We start from the raw sequence: 26,255 nt of genomic DNA on the forward strand, positions 1-26,255 counted from the left end.
AATATTAATATCCAAATAGAAGATCCTTAATCTTTACATTTAGTGGACCAATATTTGCATATTTCGTTGTTTACAAAAATTATTACTTGATAACATTGCATACAAATTGCTTCATAAATTGTCTCGATTGTCTTTCTCTAGATAAATTATAAGAGATTTTTTTTATTTAAAATCTACACTTTTTTGAAAAATCTGTTTATGAGCGTTAAAATCTTATAAAATTTCACAATAAAATCTTATTGTAATGTATTATTATTATAATAATTAAAAAATTTAAATCATCCAAGAAGTAGTATTTTTCTAATTTCCAAAATCATCGCGCACAGGAGATTATAATTATTATTATCAAATATGTGAATTGATTATAATATTGTTATCATATTGAATTAATCTTTATTCTTATATAATCACGCAGTAAGGAGCGCATTTTGTTTAATCATTCAGTTTATTTGTACGGACAATAAATGATACATATGTGTACGAACTACATGAGTTTATCTTAATTCTAATACATCGATATAATGTTTATATACTCGGGTGAATGATCATATTAGGCGATTACATACAGGCGATACGGATATGGATTAGCGAATGTTTCACTTTTCGTTCGACGGAACGAACGTGGACTACGTGGATGTGGTTCCGAAGGCGACTGCGTCCGAATAACGCGTATACAATTTCATTCTCTTTCTCTCTTTCTCTTTCTCTTCCTCTCTTTCTCTAATACTTGACATTTCTATGTCATCTTGATTTAAAGATCGGTATCATACCAGGCCGCGACCTGATTGTTATCTTGCGGCGGTGCGGGGAGCTCTTCCAAATGATCAAAACTCAAATCACCCTCGTGCGCCACGTCCATGGTGTCCATCGCACCATACGTCGATCCACCACCTATCTCCAACCCTTGCATTGAGTCTATTGGTATCTGGTCATAACCTGTTATATGAAAAAAATATCTTGTTTTTTAAGATTCTATTATTTACTACTCATGCAATAATTACATCGATAAAAATTACACTGCACACAAAGTGCAGAACTTTATTAATCAGTAAAGCATAATCACTGGAATGTGCTTTGCAATCTTTTTTAATGTTCAAGATATATATAGTTTGCTATGTGTTTTAAAAATAATTACATATTCTCTTCTTATGACTATGTATAATTAATTTATGATTATATTCCTCATATAATTGTACAATACTAATATATGTATATATCATATTTGATTATTAATTAATTTATATGACATATTCCTTTATCATAAATCTACTTTATGCCAAGCTGTAGGACAAAAATTATTTAGTAATCAAAACTACTTATTAATAGCATTAAATAATCAGACACATACACATGGAATAGATAAATAAATAAATATGCATTTAAAGAAGCCTTAAATTCTCTTTAGTTTCAATTATATAACAACGAAATGAGCGATATAAAAATTAATATTAATGCTCAAAATTATATGCCACTGTAATAATAAAACAAATGAAAAGCGTTATATTATTAATGCTTTTAAGAAACAAGAAGGAGAAAAAGCATTACCAATATTTTTCAAAAAATTAATGATAAAAACTTGTATAATATTTTTGTGTGAAGAACAAAAACACTGCATTAGGAAATTCTTGTTTGATTACTTACAAATATTAAATTATCCTTCTATATATGTTATGACTCTCTCACTATAAAGTGCATATTACAGCAAAAGAAAAATAATAATAGAGTAAATAAATAAATAATTATATATATATATATATATAAATGCTTGAAAAAATATTACAATATTCTACACATACATTAAATTTTGTAATCACGCATTTGTAATCACAAATGAAAAAAGATGATTTGCAATGTTAACATTAAACATGCAGTCAAAATCGATTATCGAAGATACAACCAGATAATAAAAACAAGAGACAAAGTGACCTTTGTTACTGCGAGATACTGTTGATAGCCTGTATTTTAATTTAAGAGTCCAGTGGGTTAAGCTGCTGTTAAAATAACATACAATTAAATGCATCATTTTATATTAGAAGTAACACTGAATAGAAGTAAACTATGTATTTAATAAACTCCGCGTATTTTTAAAATGCAAAACACAAAGAATTGCTTCATAATATAGCATTATTATATACAAAATTATTCCGCTGTTTTATACGCCGATCGTATGCAATTATTATTATAATTATATCTATATATATTGTTGCGCCTCTTGTATTTTGTCTTTACATAAAAACAATCTTTGGCGGTTATATTTGATATTCGCTGAATTTGTCTCAGGGAGATCATCTCCGAATGCGTTATTAAGGTGATCAATAAGTACGGACATCTTGAGAAGAGTCACCATCTTGTCGAATCTCGCAACTGCTGTCATATCATGTAGACATATCTTTTCGATGATTACAATTATTGCAATATTTTCCTATTCTATATTCTTAATTCGTTATTAAAATTATACTAAATTTCTTTTATAAAATAGCATTGTTATATCCGGCACGAGTGCTTATGAATGAACGACAGTGCGAGAACGAACTGCAAAATCAATCAAAATCGACTCGCAGGTGCAACAATATATAAACATATTTTATGAAAGCAGAATAAATTTTTGTTTTTTACCCAAGTATGTTCACATTTCAAATTCCGTATTGAGTAAACGATTATTCGAAAGCAGCACATTCGATAAACGAGATGGATAATGCTTATAAGTTACCTTGCGGTTGATAACCCCGACCGCCATGGCTGCTGTGTACACTAGGAGGTCCTTGGCCATACATACCATCATAGCCTTGATCAGGGCCAAGCATGTCCTGAAGATTAGGTAGCTTAGGTCAACACAAAGCATATCTTCTAAAAAAGGCGTGTCATGACACCTCGAAATACAGACAGATATGCGCAATAATAGGCAAGTCTCGTATGATAATAATAACGACTAAAAGAGCTTATATGAATAATATAATAATGGTACAAAAAAATAAAAAAAACTATTTAATTAAACATCTGCAGAAGGAACAAAATGCATTCCCATGCACATGATAATCTTGCAAACTATGAATTAGGATTCTAAGGTGTCTAAATGCATCTCGTGATATTGTTTCATTAGGCACAACCATTCTTTACTTTAATTTTTCAACTTCTGAGCAAATATTGATATAAAGATAAAAATAACATTAAATCTTGGAATTTAAGATGTAACTAATATTAATATATATTAGCTTTCTTCCTTTTTTTTTCAGAGAAGCATATATTTCAAAACTATTTATAAAACGGGTTTATAAATTGTTAAGCAATGTAAACTGCATAAAATTAGTCTTTTAGAACATTATATCTAGCATTTTTACAAATATAATAAAAATCTACAGTATAAAAGTTAAGGGATAATTAGAATTAAATGTTATAGCACATGAATGAGTATTGCACTATGCTTTAATGGTGTAAATTCTAATTCATAAATAATAATGTTTTAAATATCATTTAAAAACAGCTGTGTTCGAAATTAATCTTACAAGGGGAAAATTTTTTATATAAATACCTGAATATTATAACTAGAAAGAGACAGAGTTATCTCTGAGCAATAAAAAAATTTTATTATCATAACGTGGCACAATTTACCAAACACAATGTAACCACCTAAAATGTGTAACATATTTTCATGCTATGATATAATGTATTTCTGTTTATACCATGTTACAAACCTGACAAGTCCTGGCAAGTACTTGAAAATCACTAATTATAAAAGACAAAATCTGCCTCTATATATACATATATAAAAGTAAAGCTCGCTATGTTACATAGTGTTTGCAAGTAAATCTATTTCGCCACGGCACGAATAATTTTACGTGCATTACTATATTAATTTTCTACGATACCTGGAGATCTGGGGCCATGCTAAAATCAGTATTGTTCCATAAGTTTGTATCTTCGCGGAATAAGGAATTCGTCAGCTCCATGGAAAGTCGTTTTTTGTACTCTTGGGGCTTATCTTCGCTCATACGAAACAATACTGCTGCTGCATAAGTGGCAACACCTTCGTTTCTGGAGTGAAGTAGTTCCGTCAGTGGGGCGGTAGCACCCTCTTGTTCTATCATCTCGGCGCCTTCCTTGTCAGCTGCTAGTTCGCAAAGCACACCGGCTGCCACGCGTTGAATGTTTTCAATCTCATTAAATAATAACTGTATAAAAAACAAAATTGTATTAAAATTTTTCAAGAGAGAAAAAGATGATAGATGCAGAATCCCTCCCCCCCCCTCCCCCTCCTATTCTCCTTAGCTATTCTATCATTTTAGATTAGCTGAAAATCACTTTTTGAACTATACATTTATCACATAATCATCATGTGTAGGAAAGAGAAGTGAGTAAAAAAGAAAGTACAGAGCATAACATAACATTTCCATTCTGTGTATGTAACAGATTGGAAACTGAAGGATAACTAAGAATAGAAGAATTTGATTCTGTATGTAGAAAAAGAAATGTTAGAAATTCTTTTATAAAAGTAATGATACATACTTGTACGAAAATTGGAATCACGTTTTGTGAACGAATTATCGCCCTATTGTGGGACTCCCTTGCCAGAATGTGAAGTGCTCCTACTGAGCCTTCCACTATTTCCTCCATACGTACTCCATCTGCATATGCACCTGATGTCTGTTGGCTTCCAGTACTAGCGACAGATGAACGTTGCTGCAAATAAAAGTTATTACATATGCTAAATTATAGAAATAATTATTATGATTTATTAATTATTAAAAAAATCTGAAAAGAATCTCTTTATGCAATAGTATAAAAAATTATAATAAAGAAAATATAAATTAAATGATTGAAAAATATAGCATAAATAATACATATTTTTAAAAAATCGCACAATATATAATATTATAAAAAATACCATGTATATAACTAATATTTCTTATTTATATATAATAAATTTTGCTATGTGAATAACTTACTCTCTGTGTGTCGCCGAATGCACGTCCCAAAAGTCTTATGAGATGAATTATTGCACCATGATCACGTAGTGGACTGTGATTTGCGGGACAAAGAGCCAAATTGCGGATTAGTCCAATAACCGCTTTTACCAACGGCCAGCGCGATGGTGGCTGAAGTAATTTGACTATAACTTGAATACCGTAATTCAATCGAACCGAATTTTGTGCCATTTCTGCTTCATTATGACGTGATGTCAAATGACGTAAAGCACATACTGCTGGTTCAGTTATCTCTTCTCGATCGCCGGCATTGATAATCGTACGAACAAGAGCGTCGACACCACCGTAATTACATACCGCAACCTGAAAAGAGATTTAAAAATCTTTATTTATATGTCAGATATTATGAGAAAATGGTCAAAGAAGCAATTTTTTTTATTTCGACATACTTTATTACGCTGATTATTGCAAGTCAAGTTTGATAAAATCCCAGCCGCGCATGTAACGACGTTCACATCCGTTGATCCGAGTACAAGGACGAGGCTCTGCAATAAGTTATCAAGTCCATCAACCTTTGTGCCGGCATCTGATAGATTACGTAATGTCCATAAACAATTCTGCACTAATCTTTGACTTGGATTTGCAAGATGCATAGCAAGCGCTTGCATGCCACCTGCTTCTACGATCGCGGGCTTATTACTTGGACATACAGATAATACTGCAAACACAATGAATTATTGATTAATAAAAGAATATAATTTAATTATATATCAACAAAATCATTAAAATAAATTTATCAATTTACCTTTCAATACCCTCGAAGTGGTCCACAACAGTTTCTCATATTCATAAGAGCGCATGATACGCACAAGTTCTATTGGACCTTGTGAAGCAAGAATTATTAATTTGCTTTCCTGATTTCCGTATGCTAGAATTTGCAAGCAATCAGTAACAATTGCCAAAAATTTGACATTGTTCCGCTGCAATAAAGCAACCATTTTCTGCAAACCACCGGCAAGACGTACAGCCATTTTGGAGCCATCTTGATGAAGTAATAAGTTATGAAGAGTTGTTATTGCATAAAAAAGAACTGATTCTACTGGAGAACTCAGTAATTTCACAAGTGCGGGAATTCCACCGCTCTTGAAAATCGCTAGCAAGCCTTGTCTGTGATGTGATAAATTGTGCAGGGTACCGACCGCTGCCTTCGTCGATTCCAAATCGTCACTATTAGAGATAGCATGCACTAAGGCTGCTACCATTTGCATGCTGTTCATAATGGCATGGCGGGATGCTTCCTTTTTAGATAATTGATGTACCATCATAGCTGCTTGAGATACAACCACCTGATCCTCATCATTTAAAAGCTTGATTAATTCGGGAATAGCACGCGTAGCAAGATCAGCATCATCCTGATAATTGATCAAATTGACGACAGCATGCTTCAGCATTTGACTCGGTTCAGCCAATCTTTGTACAGCGGTAGGCTGTGCTGGATCAAATTGTGTAGAAGGTATCTCCACACCTTCCTCTAATGTTTCAGGGAACATAGCAGCGCGCACACGCTGCGATCGAGTATGACTCAATTGTTGATTCATTTCTGAAAGATTAATGTTTAATCGTAATATATGTAATTAATGTTTAATCGTAGTATACATAATGTTTCATTTTGCGATAATAGTAATCCAATTTTCAAGATGTAATCTCACCATCAACTTGGTCCTGTGTAAAACCCTGTGCAAAACCTTGGTCCAGATCAAACATCAATTGATCCCCTTCCATTTCTTCATCTTCTTTGCCGGACAGAGATGGTGCCTGAGTAACGGCACCAGAATGAATGCCTGAATCATTCATGTATGAATTTTGTTGCCACATTAATGTCTGTTCTTTTGCAGAGCCCATAGGCAAGTCGCCTAGGCCCTGATAATTTCCTTGAGACACTGAAATTCAAACAAGTATAACATATAGATAACTAACTTTGCATATCTAATGCGACAAAAATTGGATCATACAAACTTGACTTACTTGGTCTAGACTGATTCGACGGCATCGGATAACTCATGTCTCCGAGAAATAAAATATCTCTGCGTCTGCAATGAGTAAAATAAAACTCCACAAATTTCTAAACACTCTGTCTTATAATATAATCCATTGATTTCAAGGCTCGAGTAGATATTTGCACTGAGTTGAGCAATGCTTGCAAGAATGCAAAGAAAGACTAACGCGAGGCTACGCTCTCAGTCGAGATGAGAGTGAGTCGCATAGACTTGTCGATTTCGATATTAATGCCTCATTCGTGATCTTTATGAGCATTAAAAATGCCTTAAAACACCCTTTAAACCCATATACCTTTGTCAAATATCTACTTGCGCGTTCGTAACAATCTGCGACACGATGCGCGACACTATGTTGGGTCAGTGAATCCCGTTCCGGAGAGATGTTCCAGCACGGAATGTGGGCGCGATCGAAGAATCTATCTATCTCTCTCTCTCTCTCTCTCTCTCCCTCTCTCTCTTTCCTTCTACTCTCTCTATCGCGCTCACGCTCTCGCTCCGCGTCACACAGCTTCAGACTCGTGGGTGCTGTCGACTGCGATCGAATACGCGTCGTGCCGTTGCACTCATCGACTACTCATCGGGTGTAGCCGCAAAATATGGAATCGCGATGGAATGTAGAAAGGATGATGCACGCGCCTGTTCGTGGACTACGACAATGCAATGTGTCATCGCTTTCTGACAATCGAGATCGTGGAGAGGAGAGAGCAGCATAGCGGCAAAGGGAAAGGCGATTGATGTACGTGTGAAAGAGAGAAAGAGAAAGCGAAGAGAAAGACAGATAGATAGATAGATAGAGAGAGAGAGAGAGAATCTCGGCGAGGAAAAAAATGATCAAATATATAAAATATGAAGCGAAAAACGTCAACACAAATGTTTCGTCAGATGAAAAGAATGCATCTCTTAGATTATTAGTCGATACCGATGCGCATGTTCGTATCTAGTAGATCGACTCCAAGTTCGAACCGATAATAATTCTTTTGACATGCTACTCTTGCTAATCTAGCACAAAATGATATCTCACTGTGCATCAGAGAAGTTAGACACATTGAATATAAACACGCCATGCTCTCGAGCATATTTCCATTTCGTGCAGTGACTTACTATACTCCGATACGATACCCGCGTCTTGTCCGAGGTGCACGAATTCTCTTGAAAAAGTGGGCAGTGTTGTTCTCGGGTCTCGGAGACGCTCTCTTCTTCGCGCATGTGCAGCATGCAATGGCAACGAGAGTCAGGGACGTATTCCGCCTGCGGCGAATAAACGCGCGCACAAATCTTTTTAATAGTATTGATTGTAGTTATTTAATAGAGAAAGCGATACAGATACTGCAAGCGTAAAGAAAATTTTGAAATTATCTAATATATATCTCGATGCATATTTCCTTTCATCGATTTTAAAATTATTTCCAGAAATAGAGGGTGCAAGAGCGCCCCTTGTCTTATGAATTTGCTACTTCAAGGAGGCCACATTTAATGCTCATGCGTGAAGAAAAGCGTCTCCGAGAACAATATTGAAAGTGGGAGGCAGTTTCAGCGCCATCTGCCCTCGGACTCGGATCAGTACGAATTAAAATTGGTCACGTGACAAGGAGTTGACGCCATGGAAAACTATGTGCGCGAGCGCAGGTATATTTTACTATATGTATTCATGGTGCGTGTGTTGTGTATTTTTATATTTCTGTAATCCATAATTAACATAACTGGCTAAATATGGTAGAAAATAATGTAAATATGAGAGAAAATATAGTTTGTGTAAAAAATAATATATATAACAAAACATGTAAAAAAGCTTTGTATAACAAAAAGTGTGTGTAACAAAAATATGTGCTTATTAGTTTCAGATACAAATTTCCTGCTTTAAATAGTCTACATGTGCCTATTTTACTTCTAATTAAACGACGATATCGTTGTGTGTTGCAACAATGACAGTTAACATTAGAAAGTTACAGAATGGATGATGTATAAACGGATGATTAGAATAGGAGAATCTTATCTATTATTTATGTCCTGCTCCTGGAAATTAATATAATTTTCTTTAAAAACAAAATAACACAAAGAACGATGAACTATATATGCAAGCAGTTATGTCAAACTGTATCAGAATTTGTGCACTTTGGACTCCCGTTATCCCGGAATTATTTACAAATCTTTTTTCTGGTGCACACAACATTAATTGCACGTAAGTCGGCACTTCGATTAACACTCGATCTATAGTAGTGACTCTCATCTCTTTTTTTTATTAGATTTTCGCGCTAAGGAACACGGAGTAGCACGTTGAAATGACCCACCAATGCTCTAAGCTCCGACAAAGGTTTTCTTCTTTTCTTTATTCACGTCGTATTCAGGAACACAGTGTCACGATTTCCGATGTATGTTGCGAATCTCCTGTATTTGTTTGCGATCTTATTTCCTGAAGTTTAATCTTGGTAATCACCAGACACATGCAATCTTTTATTAAGCTTAAAAATTCGACGCTATATTTACTTCTTGAGAGATATGCAAGAATCAAAATGCGTAATCTGCCGACTGTCAAGTCAGCCACGGAAAACACACGCGTTACCCCGATAATGGTTTTATTCTATCTAAAGATGGCGGAAAGCGACGCGCAATCGAGCGACGCGGACGCCACCTGTCATTTGCGTCGATCCAGAGTTACAGCGGAACGATAGAACGGAAGTATGTGGAACGAATGGAGCGAGAGATAGATCTCTCTCTCTCTCTCTCTCTCTCCCTCTTTCCATTTCTTTTTTCTCATCTTGACCTGCTGAGGTATTCAACCGCCACCTCTTTGTATGTTCAGCTTATTCGATTCTATCACGGAACAAAGATGATGTCATTCCCGGAAGAAGTTTTATATATAAATGGTACTTTTTTTAGACATATGCTTATCAAATAGATTTAGATCTTTTCCAATTGGAGATATAGGGCGACTCACTAAAGTGTTACAGGCTAAAATATTTCTGAAACTGAATGAGAATGGAATTTTCGAAGCGGGCATTGTGTGGTAAAGTTAACTTTTTTCTAGACGAAGTTGTTAATTCATCATTTCAAAGCCTTGATTTTTTAACTGACAACGTATATGTATTTTTTAATATGTACAATTTTATAGCAATTCATCTATTGACGAGTAAAATGACCACACATTAATCAAGATCATAGAAAGATTATATGAAAAAGAAACAATGTAAAATGGCAGAAGGTATACAGTTTTTGTTGCAAACAGTTTTTAAAATAAATGCTCTTAACTGTCATTCACAAGTAAATATATGAATGCCTGCTTTGATATCAAATAGTCATTGAAAAATAATAATTTCATATCTTGTTCAGTTTCAGAAATATTTTATATTAAACATCTTTAATGATTCACCCTGTATATATAGAGAGAGATATACATATAAATACAAAAGTATTTATAAAAGTTATTTTTTATAAAAATTTATACATTTAATGTAGAAAATTTATTCAATTTAAATAAATCGACATTCATGATTACTTTGAGACATAAGTAAAAAGTTTATCAAAAGAATTGTCTTTTTTTATTAATGTAAATTGCAAAATTGAATTCTTTATCAATTCAAGAAATAGAAGATGAATAAAATATATTTGTTGAAATAAATTAAATATAGTGAATTGCAAATAATTTTTGTAATAGTAACAGTTAGATTTTTAGATATATTTTGTTAAGTCTATGTTTGTGTGCTTAATACATAACATGTATATCTTTTTATACATATACATACATACATTAATGATTGGTATAGATTTTTCTCACAGTGTGCATGACATTATATTTTTTAGGAAATAATGAGATAAAATCTTATTTAACTTGTCAAACAAATAACATAATGAATAATATAATGAAAAGATTTTTTAAGATGATATAAATCTCTTACTCAGTTAATAGTAAATTTAAAATACTTATATTTGAAAAATTAATTGATTTTTTTAAGCATTTTTATAGAAATAAAATTATTCTCTAATGCTTGACCTTTTTTTATCACGATAAATGTATTGTAATTATTAGCGCTTTTGTTCTAATTATATTATGATGAAAATTTTATAATTAATATTTTTTTTTTCAGAATTTTGCACGCAAAAAATAATTAATTTTTGCATGACATTTAATGTTCTCGATACATTTGTATATCATCACAAGGTTCTCAATATGCCAATATAGAAAATGATATTTATTTTTAATAATATAAAATGTGCAAAATAAATTAACTCTCTTTGACGTTACTAACGATTGTCTTATCGGTTTATCAGTTTATCGCATTACATCGGAGAAACGTCATACAGAAGAACAGAAAAGCTATTTATCAAAAAATATAAGCTAAAAGGAGATAAACGAATACAGTCCCTTTATCGTAAAATCGAAGTGAGCGTGCTCACAAATGCGCACATGTATGTACACGTGTTTATTTAAAACCATATGCGGCTAGTGATGCGCCTGTAGCTCGCAACCCGATAAACAAGTGGCGTATCGGATAAGAGGAAGGTGCAGAAATAGAACTTGGATGTAAGAAGCGAAAGAAGACACGTCGTATATTTCGCCAGAAACGCAACGACACCTCAAGGTTCAAAACGGATATTATCGTTTACGATATCGAGCGGATCGAGCCTTTCCATCGAGGAACAATCACACCACGCGCGCAAACTCGAAAGCAATCGGCGCAGATCAACAGCAATTTTTTAATGGATTCGCGGGTATTTGTCCGGTGGCGCGCGCGCGCGACTCGAAAATTCCTGATCGAACCCCGGCGAGTAAATCGTGCCGGGCGGATGGCCAGAATGCGCGCAAAATAACAGACACTGGAGAGCAAAGTAAAATATACTGGCCGTTTGGCGGGACCACCATTCGTTATCGGCTGCGCCCACGCCGATTAATTTTCGGATGCGTGATGGCGGTAGCGTTTCTTCCGTTTTCGAACGGTGATGATACATTTTATGTCTGCGCTGATATTGAGCGGATAACTGAAAAAAGTGGAAAATTTTCCTTCGAAATATACGGCAGCCAGCCAGTGAAATACAGCCGCGAAACGTGCGATAAATCCGTGCGGATTCGTCGCCCGTAATTAATGATAAATATCATCGATTTATTAAATTGTTTTATAAACAAATTCCGTTGATATGTGTTGGATGAAATGCGTATTTTTAATTATTACACATATACATTTGATGATCGATGCGCGATCAGTGTTTTATATACGATTCTGTTTTTGTCGCTTTTGCGTTAAAATATATGTATCGTATATTGCTTTCAAAGCTTATAAAATACTGTAAAATTACTAACATTTTATTCGAACAATTCATCAAACGCGGAGAGAAGATAATAGATTTGAATTTTATTTTTAATTGGCAACATATTCGATAACAATAGCACGCTTATGTTAGTTCGCTTTGTAAAATACGATTTATAATTATGAGAAACAATAATAATTCGTGAGATGGTAAACAATAGACAAATATTTTCTCAGTGGAAAAATATTTGATCGAAAAGACTTTGTAACGGACAAAATTACATACAGTTGTTAACGAATGAAATATCACCGAGTGGAGGGAAAGGCACTTTCTGATTTATGAATAGAGTCTTATTTGAAAGAGCAAAACTTGATACAACGCCTTGATAAATGTCATCGATAATATGCTAATAATGATTTGTGATGATGGGGACTTGAACGTTAATCTACGTAAACGTCATAAAGTCGATCCGAGTTGAGAATTTAGAATGTTGGAACATTGTTGGTGAAAAATATCACGAAATTTGTCATGCCGAATTGGAATAAATCATTGATGTTTGATGCCATTCATGCATCTTAAACTCTTATCTTTGCAATAAGTAAATCTTTTCACAATTTACATTACATTATATTATCCCAAAATTTTTAGATTTCTATCTTCTTTTCTACTTGCTTTCTTTTTTTTCCTTTGTGTATTGTATAGATATTTTTATCCGTATTGTTTTTCTTAAACATTTGTGTCCAATTTATATTACGGATTAATCATTTTCGTGTGTCATACACAATACCATTAATAAAAAACGAAAGAGCATGTACATAAAAATAAATATATTTAAAAACAATTTTATTTTTTTATCATAACATTATCATAAAAAGATTGAATTTAATACGAGAATAAAAAAAGAATAAAAATTTCCTTTACAAAAATATACAAATTAATTACCGGAATATAAATATATTTGTTCTGTTAAACAGCGTATTCAGTAAAATTTGTTATACATAAAAGAAAGAATTATTCAGAATATTAAACAAAAAAACGCTTGCTTTTATTTTGCAAAAATGTTTTGTGTAAATAAAATATTATATAGATAAACAATCTTTTACAATAATTCTCTTTTTCTCTTTCTCTCTCTCACACAGACACACACACAGAAAGAGAAATATAGATTTTTAAATAATGCCTGGTTGCCATATCAATACGATTAATGATTCGGATTGCATTAATTTAATTTAAATATTATTTTTACACACATACACACACAAAGTGAAAGGTGAAGCATTTTTATACAAACAGTCTATTTATAATGTTGCCACTCTACTGTAATATTTTCTCGTAAGTTTTATTTATTTATGAGGCTAGAGGGAAAGAGGAAAAGGGAATGTTCACACTTCTTCATATCGCGCACATTATTCTTCTTATTCAGATTGGCAAAATTATTTTTAATAAAATCGCCTTGCTATGACAGCAAGCCTTACTTTAAACTTGATGTAATAGCAATCACTTGAAATTCTTCAAGCATTTTTTTTTTTTTTCAGTAAGTGAGAATGAAATATTTTCTGCCACAATGTCGACATTTCTGGAATACTATAACATTCTTTGTGGAGCGGCGAACTAACCAAGGTGGCATTATCGGGTGATAGATGTCTGCTCAACGGTATGTCTCTCCACCTACGCGGAGCGCATTGCTGACACGGGCCTTTACGTCTGCATAAATTCTCATTTGAGTTCCGATAATAAAGTTTTCTTTTTCGATAAATTAACCACGAAGATGGAGACGCTTGTGTAACGTTAAATTAAAAATTAAAATTGAAAATTATGTTTTAATAACAAGGAAATTATTTCATGGAAGGAACATGACGGGATATTATAAATATACTTATTAGTAAAGAATGTGTTGTTACTTAAAAATTTAATAATATTTTTAATTGATTAAAACATCTATTCTTTATTTATAAAATATTGAAAGCATTTTGATATTTATCAAACTTGTGAAAAACAATAGAGGAGAAAACGGACAATTGAGAATTGGCGTGGATGATCTCATCGAAAAGAATTAGGCATATATGGCATATTGTGCATCTCTTTATATAAGGCAAACGTTTTATCACACATTTATTCATACATATGTAATAAGATATGCCGCGTCGTTCTTAATTATACAGGGTGAGTATATAAGTATGCGTTAAAATTTTGTGAGCGTATTCTTGGGTAAAAAGTATAACAAATATTCCTACGAATATTAGGCCGAAAATGCTTTGTTATTAAAATAATAGACACGAATAGATGACTGAGTTTGATTCTTTTTTTCTACGATGTTGTGTTTCTAGTGTTTTGATTCTGAGATAGTTTGTTTACCAGACTACGCTACTACGAGCCATTGAAAGAACGGGAAGAAGGAGGTTTTAATTTAGGCTTCTGTACTTGAGTATAGTAAAAGAAAAGTATTTACAATCAAGTAAATATGCTTGAGGCAATTTTTAGCACCGAGTAGTATTAATTCATTAATTTAATTTACTGTATGCTTTCAGCATTTCTTATAAACATAAAAGATATCCAGCTGAAACTTTTAAACTAATAAAGTCATTATTTGATACCTATTTGTGTCCATTATTTTGATAACGAAGAATTTTTGGCCTAATATTCATAAAAACATTTGTTTATATTTTCTATCCAGGAACACGTTCAGGAAATTTTAAAAACTTATAACTCACCCTGTATAGATTCTCGAAATCTGTATCGCCATGCCTTACTTAATGTTAAAGTATACGATGCTCGTACTTATACATTGAAAGGAAAATATATGTCTTAGCTTATTTCATAATCTCTAATCACATAATTAAGGATATACATATTCTTTCTCTTTGTATGTATTCTCTCGAAAATGCAAATTAGTTTTAATCCATAATATTTTGAAAGTTTCACAGATCACAAAGATTATTTACGAAAAAATAAAAAAGAAAATCTTATTGGAGACTAACATTAAAATATTCTCAAATAGCCTTTAATACAAATATGTAAGCAAGAATTAAAAATGATATTCATTATTTTACAGAAAAGTATACATAGCTTACATTATAACCGTTCCATTTGCATTGCGAGGATAGAAATTATTTTCACAGATCTATAGAATCGAAATCTGGCTTCATTGCAATTTTACTGGTTTCAATCGTTAGTTTTAACGAGTTCCCTTTGAGGGATACATATCAATGCTCTGTTTTTTTTTCATCGAATATACGTTTAATTATTTGTAAAACTGAAGCTCCTCGCGTTACCATGGACAAATTGAGAAACGGCATTTTTGCAAGTCCAGGATAGGTGAAAATGACCATTGGCATTCCCGTGGGGACGAGGACGAGGAGGCAGAGGAGTAAGCTTCCAGCGGGTACACAGTCGTATCGTCTGGCGCGCTTGATGGAGTAGTCTCGCGGCTAATGTCGAGCGAGGGTGAGTACAGGCCACGACGTGGACGACGAACGATGCCTGATTCATCACTTCGCTCGGTAGCGCTCACGCTACTCCCAAGACGCAGACAAATCAACGTACATTCGAAAATCGGAAGAGGAGGCGCACGCCAGGCGCCAGAACCTGGCCGGAGTACCTCCACAACCGTCAGGATCGATTGTAACTGGTGTCCCCGTGGGAAGGAATCTGACTGCCCGCTATATCCTTGAAGAGGATCACTGACCTCAGCGTATCGACTACGCGATTCGTAACATGATATAATATTTGCTATCTTTTTTCGATGAGCTAATAAAATCAATTTATTACATTTTTCGTAAAAAAAAATATATATATATATATATATATATATATGTGAGTGAGTAAAAAATATAAAAAATTTTAAATTAATTCAATTCTGTCAATGAAAAAATATATGTATACAATGAAATATATATTTGTACAATATATATTTAATATAATACATTGTATAAATATATTTATAATAATATAATATAAATAAATAATTTATAATATAATATTAATAAAATATGCATAATGTTATATAAAAAATTTTCGGTCATACAATTTTTTAAGATTCTTATCAAGCTTATTAACATATCTATCCTTCAATCCCGCGAACCAAGTCGATAGAAATACACTTTGATACGAATATATATATAAACTACGTAAAATATATAATATCATCCACAGAAACAGACGCTTTTACATTAGAGGATTGGATTGGAGGGTCGACGTATCACAGCACGGCGATCAAAGCACGGAGGTCGCCATGTAATTAAACGCGGATGATTACAACGGATCGTGTTCCCGCTTCAATGACAATCAGACTGGTTGTATCTATGTAGATCGTTAAGTATTTGATTATATCAGAGTTCATTATTTATATAAGAAAGTCTAAGTTCATGCTTTCTCAGATTACATTTTTTCAGATACTGTCCGCGAGACACAACTCCTGCGGTACCGTTATCATCGCTATCATCGAACAGAAAGCTCTCAGTGAAGGTCATCGAAATCAGTGCACTCTGCATGCCGATCGGACGATTTTATGTGGCACAGCTGCGTTTATCCGTCTCTTCCAAATGTCGCGCGGCATATAAGTACCGGTTGACAACTCTTATCGCGCTAATGCTCGCGTGTGTGTATGTATATGCGGATATGTGGATAGATTATTGAAAATCCTGAAACGGTATCAAAGGAGACTCTGCCATCATATGAGGAAAGATGATAAAAGTGAGCGTTTTCTCTATATCTCGTAAAATCAGTCTCACACATACATATACATCTTACCACCCGCAAAACCACTCGTGTGCGCGACATATAAATTTATGCATAAAGTACATCACAAAAATGATATGAAAATAATGTTTACTGATTCTATCAGTTATCGATTTTGAAAAGATATTTATAAACTGAAAATTGCAGTAATAATGAATGTATGATAATAGCTCGAATATCATCTGTCATCTGTCATCTGTACAATCTCACCACGTGTTTCTTTATTCAATATTATGTTTTAAATCTATTTTGCAATTTCTTCAACAATCGTTTGAAAGTCTTTGGTACGTGATAAAAATTATTGTTAAGAAGAAGAACGACGCGATAGTTCCCAACGTGTCGATTTTCGTGCGTAGAAATCGAGTCACTTTATTATGTGCGTAAACCGTGCACGATGAGTGCATGCATGTTGCGCTACAGGTCTGAGATTGGCCGGTGCGTCGAGGGAAAAGATACTGCGGGACGCACGGCCATCACTGATGAGCCAACCCACACCGCGCGACAGCGACAAACAGGACAGCATCGGGACAGGACAGGACTGTCTCTCGTTCGGTATCAGGACTGTAAATCCGGGATTTTATTTGCCCGGTATCGAGGTTTATAGTGTCCTCAGTTCGCCGCGGCCGTGTGCGTCGTATCGCTCGCGTACGTGTGTCCTGAGTTATGTTCAACCGTCGTGCGGCAAGACGTTTGCATATCTCCGCTTCTCTATACGACGACGGGAGAGAAGGCAAGAGGGAAGTGCACAGAAAAACCGCCCCCTCCCTTCGGCTTCGTTCGTCGCCATCTCTCGTCTGTCGTTGTCCATGATCATCGTCGATTTCTCTGCTCGGTCCGTCATCCTTCGCCTCTCTTGTCTGCGAAATGAGACCTTCCTGAAAAACGTGCGATATATTCTGTCTCCCTCCCGCCCCCTCTCCTCCCTCTTTCTTCCCTTCTGTCCCGCGGGTATTAACTGGCTGTCCGACGAATTGAATTTATCGGACGGTCCCGCTTTATCGAACATCCCCACTTAACGTCTCGCTTAATTAGACACCGGCCGCATCGGTGTGCTTAATGACGTAGAGGAGTTCTCGTGACGCCGGTACGATCGTGGCTTCCCCGACAAACGCTCGAGAAACCAGCGAGAAATCGTAGTTTTCATGTTCGAGAAATACCGTTCGTAACGGTCTGACTTGCAAAATAAATTCAATAATCGTTTCTGTTCATTGCTCTCGCCTTCTCTCTATCTCTTTCTGTTTCTATTCATCTCTATCACTTTAATTTTATTTTAATAAATAATAAATATATATTTTATATATATATATATATATATATATATATATATATATATTAGGTTTTTCGACTACTATGTCAGCCGATGGTTGTTTTACGACCGACAATGAAATAATCTCTCATGCGTATCCGCGCTACCGGGCAGTTTTAATAAGACGAGACGATGAAGCCTCTCGTCGCATCGTTGAAATCGTCGGCATGCATTACGCGACAATCGGGGAACGATAATTTTCGCGTTACGTGACAGCGATTGGCCAGCGATTCCGGAGGAATCCTCTCTATTAGGGGAAGTGCTCTCGTCCACAGAAGAACGACAACCTATGCCGGTAATCAGAAACGACAGCAGCGATATTAAAATTATTGAACGCGCATATATGCTCTGTGCTGATTCTTATATGATTATTTCTGTACATGATATCTTGTTACAATCGTAAAGTTAGAAAATTGCCTTCTTTGAACATTTATTTATATTTCTTAATTAATTTGAACATTTCATTATATTTTTTAGTTATAAAAATAATTAATTTATAAATTTATTAATTAATTATTTATTAATTTATTATAAAAACACCTTTAAGAAAAGGTAACTTGTATTTTAAAAAATTTTACGTATTTTAAAGTACTTTAAAAAAAGTACTCGTGTTTTATGAGCTATCAGTAAAATTCTTAATCGTAATGTTAGTTAATTATAAAGGCATTAATTATCACACAAAAATGATAAATATATGCCGATTATTATACATATTCCGCTAACTTCAACTGGTGACAATAAATTGTCGCAACGATGATTGATTACATGGCACGCTGTTAATTATTAAAACATCAATAAATACTCGGCGATAAATTGTCAGAGATGAGTAGCCCTTTCTGCTCAGCCGGCAATTTGATTCTGCACGCGGTTTTGGATCCCGTTTGTTGCCATCCGCTTTGAGAAGATCTTTCGAGAACCGTGTAAAAATCAACGTTTTCTTCCCGTCGAATGGATCTTAGCACGCGACAGCGAGCATCGCTACGGGGGTTGAACGATTGGCGTATCGGTGATCGCGCGAGCACGACCGAGGGAAACGAGACTTATAGAAATAAATTCAATTGCAAGAATAATTATCGTCGCTTATCCGCGTATAAAGTAGGATATCCTACAGCAGGCCTCGTGACAGGCACCAATTACCTTCATAAATGAGAAGCATTCAATTCAATTTTCATAAATAAGGGCTATTCAAATGAGCGGGGCGAGGCGCGGTGGCGGGCTCCAATGGAAAGGAGACGAAGGCAAAGAAGAAGAAGAAGAGGAGAAGAGGAAGAAGAAGATGCCGAAGAGGAAGAGAAGAAATAAAAATGGGGAACGATGACGCGATAGCGAGGGAGGGATATACGTCGAAGAAACAGCCGTGCGAAGAAAGGTTACTAGGGGATTGCGGGACAAGAGAGAATCGGTGCCCCGAAGAAGAGGAGATGGTGGAGGAACGAGAAAGAGAGGCCAGGGAGGATGGCAGGGAGTTTTGGTGGCGGGGAAGTGATCTAAGCGATGCGACAGCGGGGAGTAAGCTGGATATATTGCCGCCTGAGAGCGCGCTGTTTTCAACCAATTATTTCTACTTGTGGTTGCATGACGGGTACGGGCATGGTCGTAGCGGGATGGGTCGGGGGCGGCAGCGTACGAGAAAGAGGCGAGTTAATGCCATAAATACATCAGCGTTATGGATGCCAGCAATTATATGAGCCCCGGCCAGATGGAGCGCCTCGGTGTGTACACATATATAGATATACATACACAACACACACACACACACATCTATATCTATATATATATATATATATACAAATGTATTTATATAGAAACCTGTGTGTCGGTATATAGAAATGTACGAGTCAAGGCGTGCGTGCATCTTGATGTGTGCATGTGTGTATGACATGATCCTTCGGCCCCGGATATCTCGGCTTCAACCTGGTTCGGTCGCAACTTGTTCAGTTTTCACCTTAGTTAGACCGAATTCACTGTCGATCGCATTATTTCCTTTTAATTGTTTATATTCGATCACACGTGTTATGTGTGATCTTTTTGCAATGGTAAATTTGACATAAACACACACATACATATATAAACATACACAGAGGGAGAGAGAGAGAGAGAGAGAAAGAGAGAGAGAGAGAGAGAGAGAGAATGATATTGCTTTTACTTTTATTCGCTAAATGATTTCATAAAAGGTAATTTATAGGTTCGATAAATAATTATCGCGTATGCTTTGGCATATTTTCTTCAATTTATTATCTTGTCGATGAATTCATGTCTTCTTTTAGAATAAAATAAACGCGTCAAGCGTTATTTAAATTATGCAAGAATATTATCAATATAAAATATTATATAAAGCGCAATACGCGCAAGATTATATTTATCTATCTTTAACTGAAATTTATAACTTGAGAGAATAAATTCAAACTTTTTTTCAAAATAAAATAAATATGCTAACTTTTTTATTGAATTATAATGCGGAAATACTTAAAAAATTACGTAAATAAATTTCAAAAAGTATACTTTATGAATATTATCGTTAATCGTTTGCTTAATTTTTCTTTCCAGTGCAGATTAAATTCTAATATATCTTTCATCTTATTCTTATATGTATTTTTACAAATTTTTAAAAATATTTAACTTTCATGTGTGACAGGAAACAATAGATATTGAAATTGGAAAAATTCATTAGACTTAAAAAATCACGAAGATTGTTTGACAGCTCCGTGAGAGAGAGAAAGAGAGAAAGAGAGATAATCACTTCGGAATTCTCTCTTGGTATACATAATATCGCAGACACGGCTATTTCAAGTTAATACATCCGACATCTCCCAACACGAAGTTATAAGCCTCCTGTAGGCGGTCGTAGCCGGGAATGAATATTTTTGACAATATTGTGAGCGAGAAACGCGCGGAGACGTCAAACTTCCGATCGTTTTTAACCCAGCGTATGCGCAGATAAGGCGGTGAGCCGCGGTCGCCAGCGAATATGAATCTGCGATTTTATTCGCGGCACAAATCAAGAGATTATTTTCTCCTGGTTACGAATGAAGTTGATTTCGCTTGTATCCCGAGTATCGGACTGCTCCGTGGTCTTGTGAAATTGAATCGTTGCTTTCGCAGCCTTAAATTATACGTCGTCGCCGACACCCACGCTCGTTATCCGCCACCCTATTCGGTATGTATATTCACGCGAGAAGAGCCTCGAGTGGAATGGAAGCGAGAAGAGTAGCGTTGCGTTTTCTGGATTAAAACGTTTGTTTCCATGGGATTGCCTAGCTGTGATCTCTTTTATTACTATATTTCCATGACTTGTTTCTCGCTGCTATTCACGTATCTTCTTGATGCGTACGTTTTCATTTAAAGGCGCCTTTCGAGAGAAAATGGCTTGTCATATCCTTGAGTTTCATCGTATTTCAATGTGAATAATTAGATCGGTTTTTAACTATTATATATCTTATTTTTTTGCACTGATATTGCTCTCTCTCTCTCTCTCTCTCTCTCTTTCTCTGCAAATGATATGTCTTTCTCATTTTGAGTGCAAAAAATTGAAAAAATGTGCAATTTAAATAGAATTAAAATATCATATATCAAAAATTTAATTTATTTTTCTTTCCAAAATAAACTATTTTTACATATCTTTAATGAAAGAAAATCATAATTACATAATTGTCATTCTAAAATTTACGGTGTCTTACAAATCGCTATTTTTTTATTTTTTTTTTATTTATGAAATAAAAGATATATCATTATCTCTTTTCCTTTTTCTCTTGCTCTCTTTACTGAATTTCTTAGTCATTTACTTTTTCCTCCAATGTTTAATTTTAATATTTAAAATAATAATAATTCATCTTCTTAGAAGAACTATTTTGTTAACATTATTATTGTTCTTTTCCATTGAAAATATGTTGATAAGAATAATTTTTTTAGCTAATTAACGATTAATTAATTAATGCCCTCGCCATCACAGCTTATCCATAGCCTGCGCCGCTCGATAAGTTAACAAATTTCTTTATGCATTTTATGCGCATATGATTACAAAAATGATCGTCGAGCGCCGGTAACGAATCCTCTCGCGAAATGTTCCATCCGAATGCCGGGGATATAACTCAGCCATTATCTCGCGGGATCTTCCTCCATCGCGCTCCATGCCTCCACTGCCGCCGCGGCACGCCATCGTGGTTTGCCGCGCTTTTGCCAGACTGTCCCATCACTCAATCCTGGCCGAGGTATCGGTCGATGGACATGGATTTATACGTCTCTCATTGGCGCGCAAAACTTTACGAGAGAGAGAGAGAGAGAGAGTTTTGTGTACGCGCAATTCTCATGCGAGAAGCTCATATTTCTCATCCGTCCATCGATGATGCTCACAGTCCATGGAGGCGATTGGCTGTAGCTGCGGATTCCCCGCTGCTCTCGTATCCTTTCCTTCTCTCTCTCTCTCTCTCTCTTTCTGTCTGCATCTTTTTTTCTTCTTCTCTCGCAGGAACGTTGCCCCTCTTTCCGGCTAACCGTTCCTTCGGTCTCTTATGCCACCGCTTTCCGAGATCTCTCTTTTAATTCTCAGCCACTCAATTAAAGCAAGGCTCTTTCGTTCTACTTTGCCCTTTCCTTTGCCCTCCTCTTCTACCTTCATCATAGTCTTTTCCTCTTTTTTTTTTTTTCTCCCGCTCGAGCTCTTGACCACACTTATCGGCGTTATCTGGAAGACGTCATTGCGCTTTTTATGCATCCTTCGGGCGCAGAACACATGCTTTTGGCGAAAGGCTAGATCCACGATTTTGTGGCCTTGTCGATAAGTACTCTCCAATTAGTGCGAAAACATTTCTCTACTGCTTTTTTTCCATGATTGCACAAATACGGTAGCGCAGAGGAAAATTTGATAAGGATCTCAGGGACGAGAATTTCGTGACTTTGATTAACTTCCTTTCGTGAATCTCATGCCTTGATGGCAGTGAGTTGATAAGATAGCTAGACAGATAATTTCATTGATATATCTATTGAAATCAATTAATATTGAATTTATTATTTTGTCGGATAAAAATTTCAAAAATGCAAAGTCAAAGAATATCTGCATGAAAATTTCTAAGAAATCTTTGATCGTAAAAAAAAAAATTCTTGGTATCTAAATATTGTATTAAATCTAACAAGTCTTTTTCCATACACGGATAAAGATTTATATATAAATTATTATAATATAAATTTAAGCTTACTTTCTCATCTATCTTCATCATAAATTAATCTCAATCATAAAAAGTCTTAATAAATCCAAGCATCGTCGTACGCGTCTTGCTTTGAGAGCAAGATGATAATCGCGCCGCGAGCACATTCGGGCACACCTTTGTAAATTTTATAACGCAAATCGTTCGGGAAAGAAGAAGGGCAAACGGCACATTATCGAAAAGATATACCGTAGATGGTTGGTGGTATACCGTAAATCTCAAGGGTACGTCCATTGAGAGGATCCGGCTATTAGGATCATCACCGGCATGTTAAATGACATCGGTGGAGAGCGCTTAGTTAGGGCTAAGGACAACATAAAGTTGCGTGTACGAAAATGAATGTTTGTCGGAATTTATTATTGCCGTGCTCGGCTCGTAACTCAAAGGAGGCTGGCGTTATCTTCATCAGGAGTCCCGCACACACACACACACACACACACCGACCTGGAGCGCCGCGTGAGCCCCTCGCGAGATCCTCGGCGTCCACGCATTCGTATTAAGGTATCCTCTCGCATTCGTGCGAATCCCCACGCACGTGCACATTAGTCTGCGTAAGCGTTCGCATATATCTGCGGGCTGATGCGTGTCCGTCCACTGTAGTCCGGTAACATTCTTCGATGCGGATTCTCTCTTGCGGCCCAAAGATTTGATAGATTTCAGCGAAAATCTATTTCGTGAGCGCGAGCAAACCTGTTTGCGATAAATTTATTTCGTATTATATTTCAACATAAATCCAAACTGCCATTATATTTTTATACCTTGTCGGAAATCTGGTACTCTTTTGCAGTACAATTATTTTTATGAAAAATAGCATTGACTTTATCTGAGATTGACTTCTGTTCAACAAAATTATCTCCTTTATCTCACCTCGTTTAAAATTTGATAAATGTTTAAAATGCAAAAATCATACACACTTACGTTTGAAACATAAATTACTTATAAAATAATTTAAACGATAAGAAAATTCTGTAACTTTCTTTCTCTTCAATAATAACAGTTACAGAGATGCAAGATAAGAAAGTCCGAAAATTCGTTAAATTATCAAAGCGTTTTACGTATCTGATTCTTGATATATCGAGAGATGCTTTTCCACAGGTATGCGGAATCTGTCGATAAGCAGAACAGATGCAAGTGAATTTGGCAGCCGCTTCGCAGAAATGCTCAATATTTACGTCGCCATTCGATCGGCCATCAGGAACAGGTAAGACCAGTTGAAAATAAGAGCAGCGGAAGGCAAACAGACGCAAAACTTATCCACGGTACAAGAGAGACGGATATAGCAAGAGAGCAAGCCATAGGTTGGTAGATTTTCGTTAAGATGGCGCCAAGAGTACTTCCGGATCTAAACAAATTTTCACTTCAAGTCTAAAAAAATATTCTATCCTTACGTCGCATCTCTTCTTTAATATCAAGACAATCAGTTGGTCATCTTAATTAAATTTCCAGAGATTTTTGGATTTTTTAATAATTTCTTTCAATTTAAAAAACATTTTTTGAAGAAGAATTTGCAAATTGTAAGACAATTCACAATTATATCAAAATGACATCATAATGACTATCAAAAGTTCATTATGATGTGTCATTTTAATGTCATTTTGATGTCATTTGATGTTATTGTGATTTTTTGTTCTGCTTAAAAAAAGAAAAAAAAAAGAATTGCTGTAAGAATTATTCAAAATGTTTAAAATTTAGTGTCTTTAAAAAAAAAAGAAACAAATATACGCATAGATATTATATTTATGTAATATAATATTTATGTAACGAAAGTGTGTAATATATGTGTGAAAGACTACGATATACATCAGTAAATTAACAAAATGCGTAGATTAGCATAAATATAAAATAAATTGCTTGTGTTTAAATAAATCTGTACATTTTATATATAAATAATATAATATATAAATAGATTTAAAACGGAAATGTAATAAATTTGAAAGTGAAAGAATTTTATGAAATATTTTATATGAATAATAGTCAATATAAAAACAAATCTAATTTTTTATTGTAATCAACTTTTTAGGATTCTTTAAAATATAAGATTTAAAAATTTTATTTTATATCAATCTATCGTGCATTAAAATTAATACAAAAATTTCTAATCTCCTCTTTTATCTTTTTATGACTCGTATTGAAAATATTTTCAATATATATGTCTGAAATTGAATAATATCTCAAATTTCAACATATCAAGAAATCTTGATCTCTAACGAAACGGATATCTGCTATATCTCCCGACGAATAAGCGCAATAATTCGCGACAAGTAGATGCGACAGGCAGAAGATCGGCTCTTCGAACAATGGAGACGAGCTTCCATATGGAAACGACGCGATAGCAGAACGAACAAAACGCTAGAATAGAGTCCCGCAGAAGCATCGAAGAAGGAGAGGAAAGAAAACGATGGAAGAATAGGCAGAGAGGAGAACTTGAGGAAGGCAAGAGCGAGGCACGACGGGACAGCGGGTGCTTTGTCACAGCGCGCGAGTAAATCCGACCAGTTCTAATGCTTCTCTACATAACACTTTGCGACTCGCAGCCTTCCACACGTGCGCTTTTGCACCGATGACGTCATTGAAATACGGTCGGCCCGGGCGTACAGGTGAGAAAGAAAGGGAGACGTCTCGAAAAGAAAGAATCGCACGGGGGCGTCGAGCTGTACGGGCTTACGGCCAGAAGAGAGACAGGAGCAAGTAGAGAAGCGTTTTTGTTTCCTGGTGACATTTATTTGGGCGCTGGGGGACACCGGGGTCCGCGCTTTGCATAAGTCAGATGTAGCCGTGTGTGAGTGCAGGC

At 35.1% G+C, this 26,255-nt stretch overlaps 1 protein-coding gene and 1 long non-coding RNA gene across 13 annotated transcripts; one reads left to right on the plus strand and one right to left on the minus strand.

The window, feature by feature from the left end:
• Positions 1-426: 426 nt before the first annotated feature.
• LOC126851960 (armadillo segment polarity protein) lies at positions 427-9,416 on the minus strand. Of its 7 annotated transcripts, none has more exons than XM_050596349.1 (10): positions 9,268-9,416; positions 6,948-7,012; positions 6,632-6,862; positions 5,728-6,522; positions 5,372-5,640; positions 4,944-5,285; positions 4,504-4,677; positions 3,867-4,169; positions 2,711-2,822; positions 427-936 (listed from the first exon to the last, which is right to left on the minus strand). In XM_050596349.1, exons 2-10 carry the CDS (start codon positions 6,982-6,984, stop codon positions 752-754), a joined length of 2,448 nt encoding a protein of 815 aa, XP_050452306.1. In that variant the 5' UTR covers positions 6,985-7,012; positions 9,268-9,416; the 3' UTR covers positions 427-751. The 7 variants fall into 7 exon arrangements, with proteins under 7 accessions (XP_050452306.1, XP_050452305.1, XP_050452307.1 ...); XM_050596348.1 differs by lacking the exon at positions 9,268-9,416 and adding an exon at positions 8,081-8,220; XM_050596350.1 differs by lacking the exon at positions 9,268-9,416 and adding an exon at positions 8,099-8,184.
• LOC126852067 (uncharacterized) lies at positions 8,374-24,694 on the plus strand. Of its 6 annotated transcripts, none has more exons than XR_007687768.1 (7): positions 8,374-8,605; positions 8,815-9,158; positions 9,223-9,843; positions 13,756-13,874; positions 15,531-15,929; positions 16,373-16,912; positions 24,560-24,694. It is a non-coding gene; the product is annotated as an uncharacterized LOC126852067 (long non-coding RNA). The 6 variants fall into 6 exon arrangements; XR_007687766.1 differs by lacking the exon at positions 24,560-24,694 and having other exon boundaries at positions 16,373-16,530; positions 16,612-17,133; XR_007687770.1 differs by lacking the exon at positions 24,560-24,694 and having other exon boundaries at positions 16,373-16,523; positions 16,597-17,133.
• Positions 24,695-26,255: the final 1,561 nt, after the last annotated feature.

Source organism: Cataglyphis hispanica, chromosome 9 (genome assembly GCF_021464435.1).
Source record: "Cataglyphis hispanica isolate Lineage 1 chromosome 9, ULB_Chis1_1.0, whole genome shotgun sequence".
NCBI classification, from domain to species: domain Eukaryota; kingdom Metazoa; phylum Arthropoda; class Insecta; order Hymenoptera; family Formicidae; genus Cataglyphis; species Cataglyphis hispanica.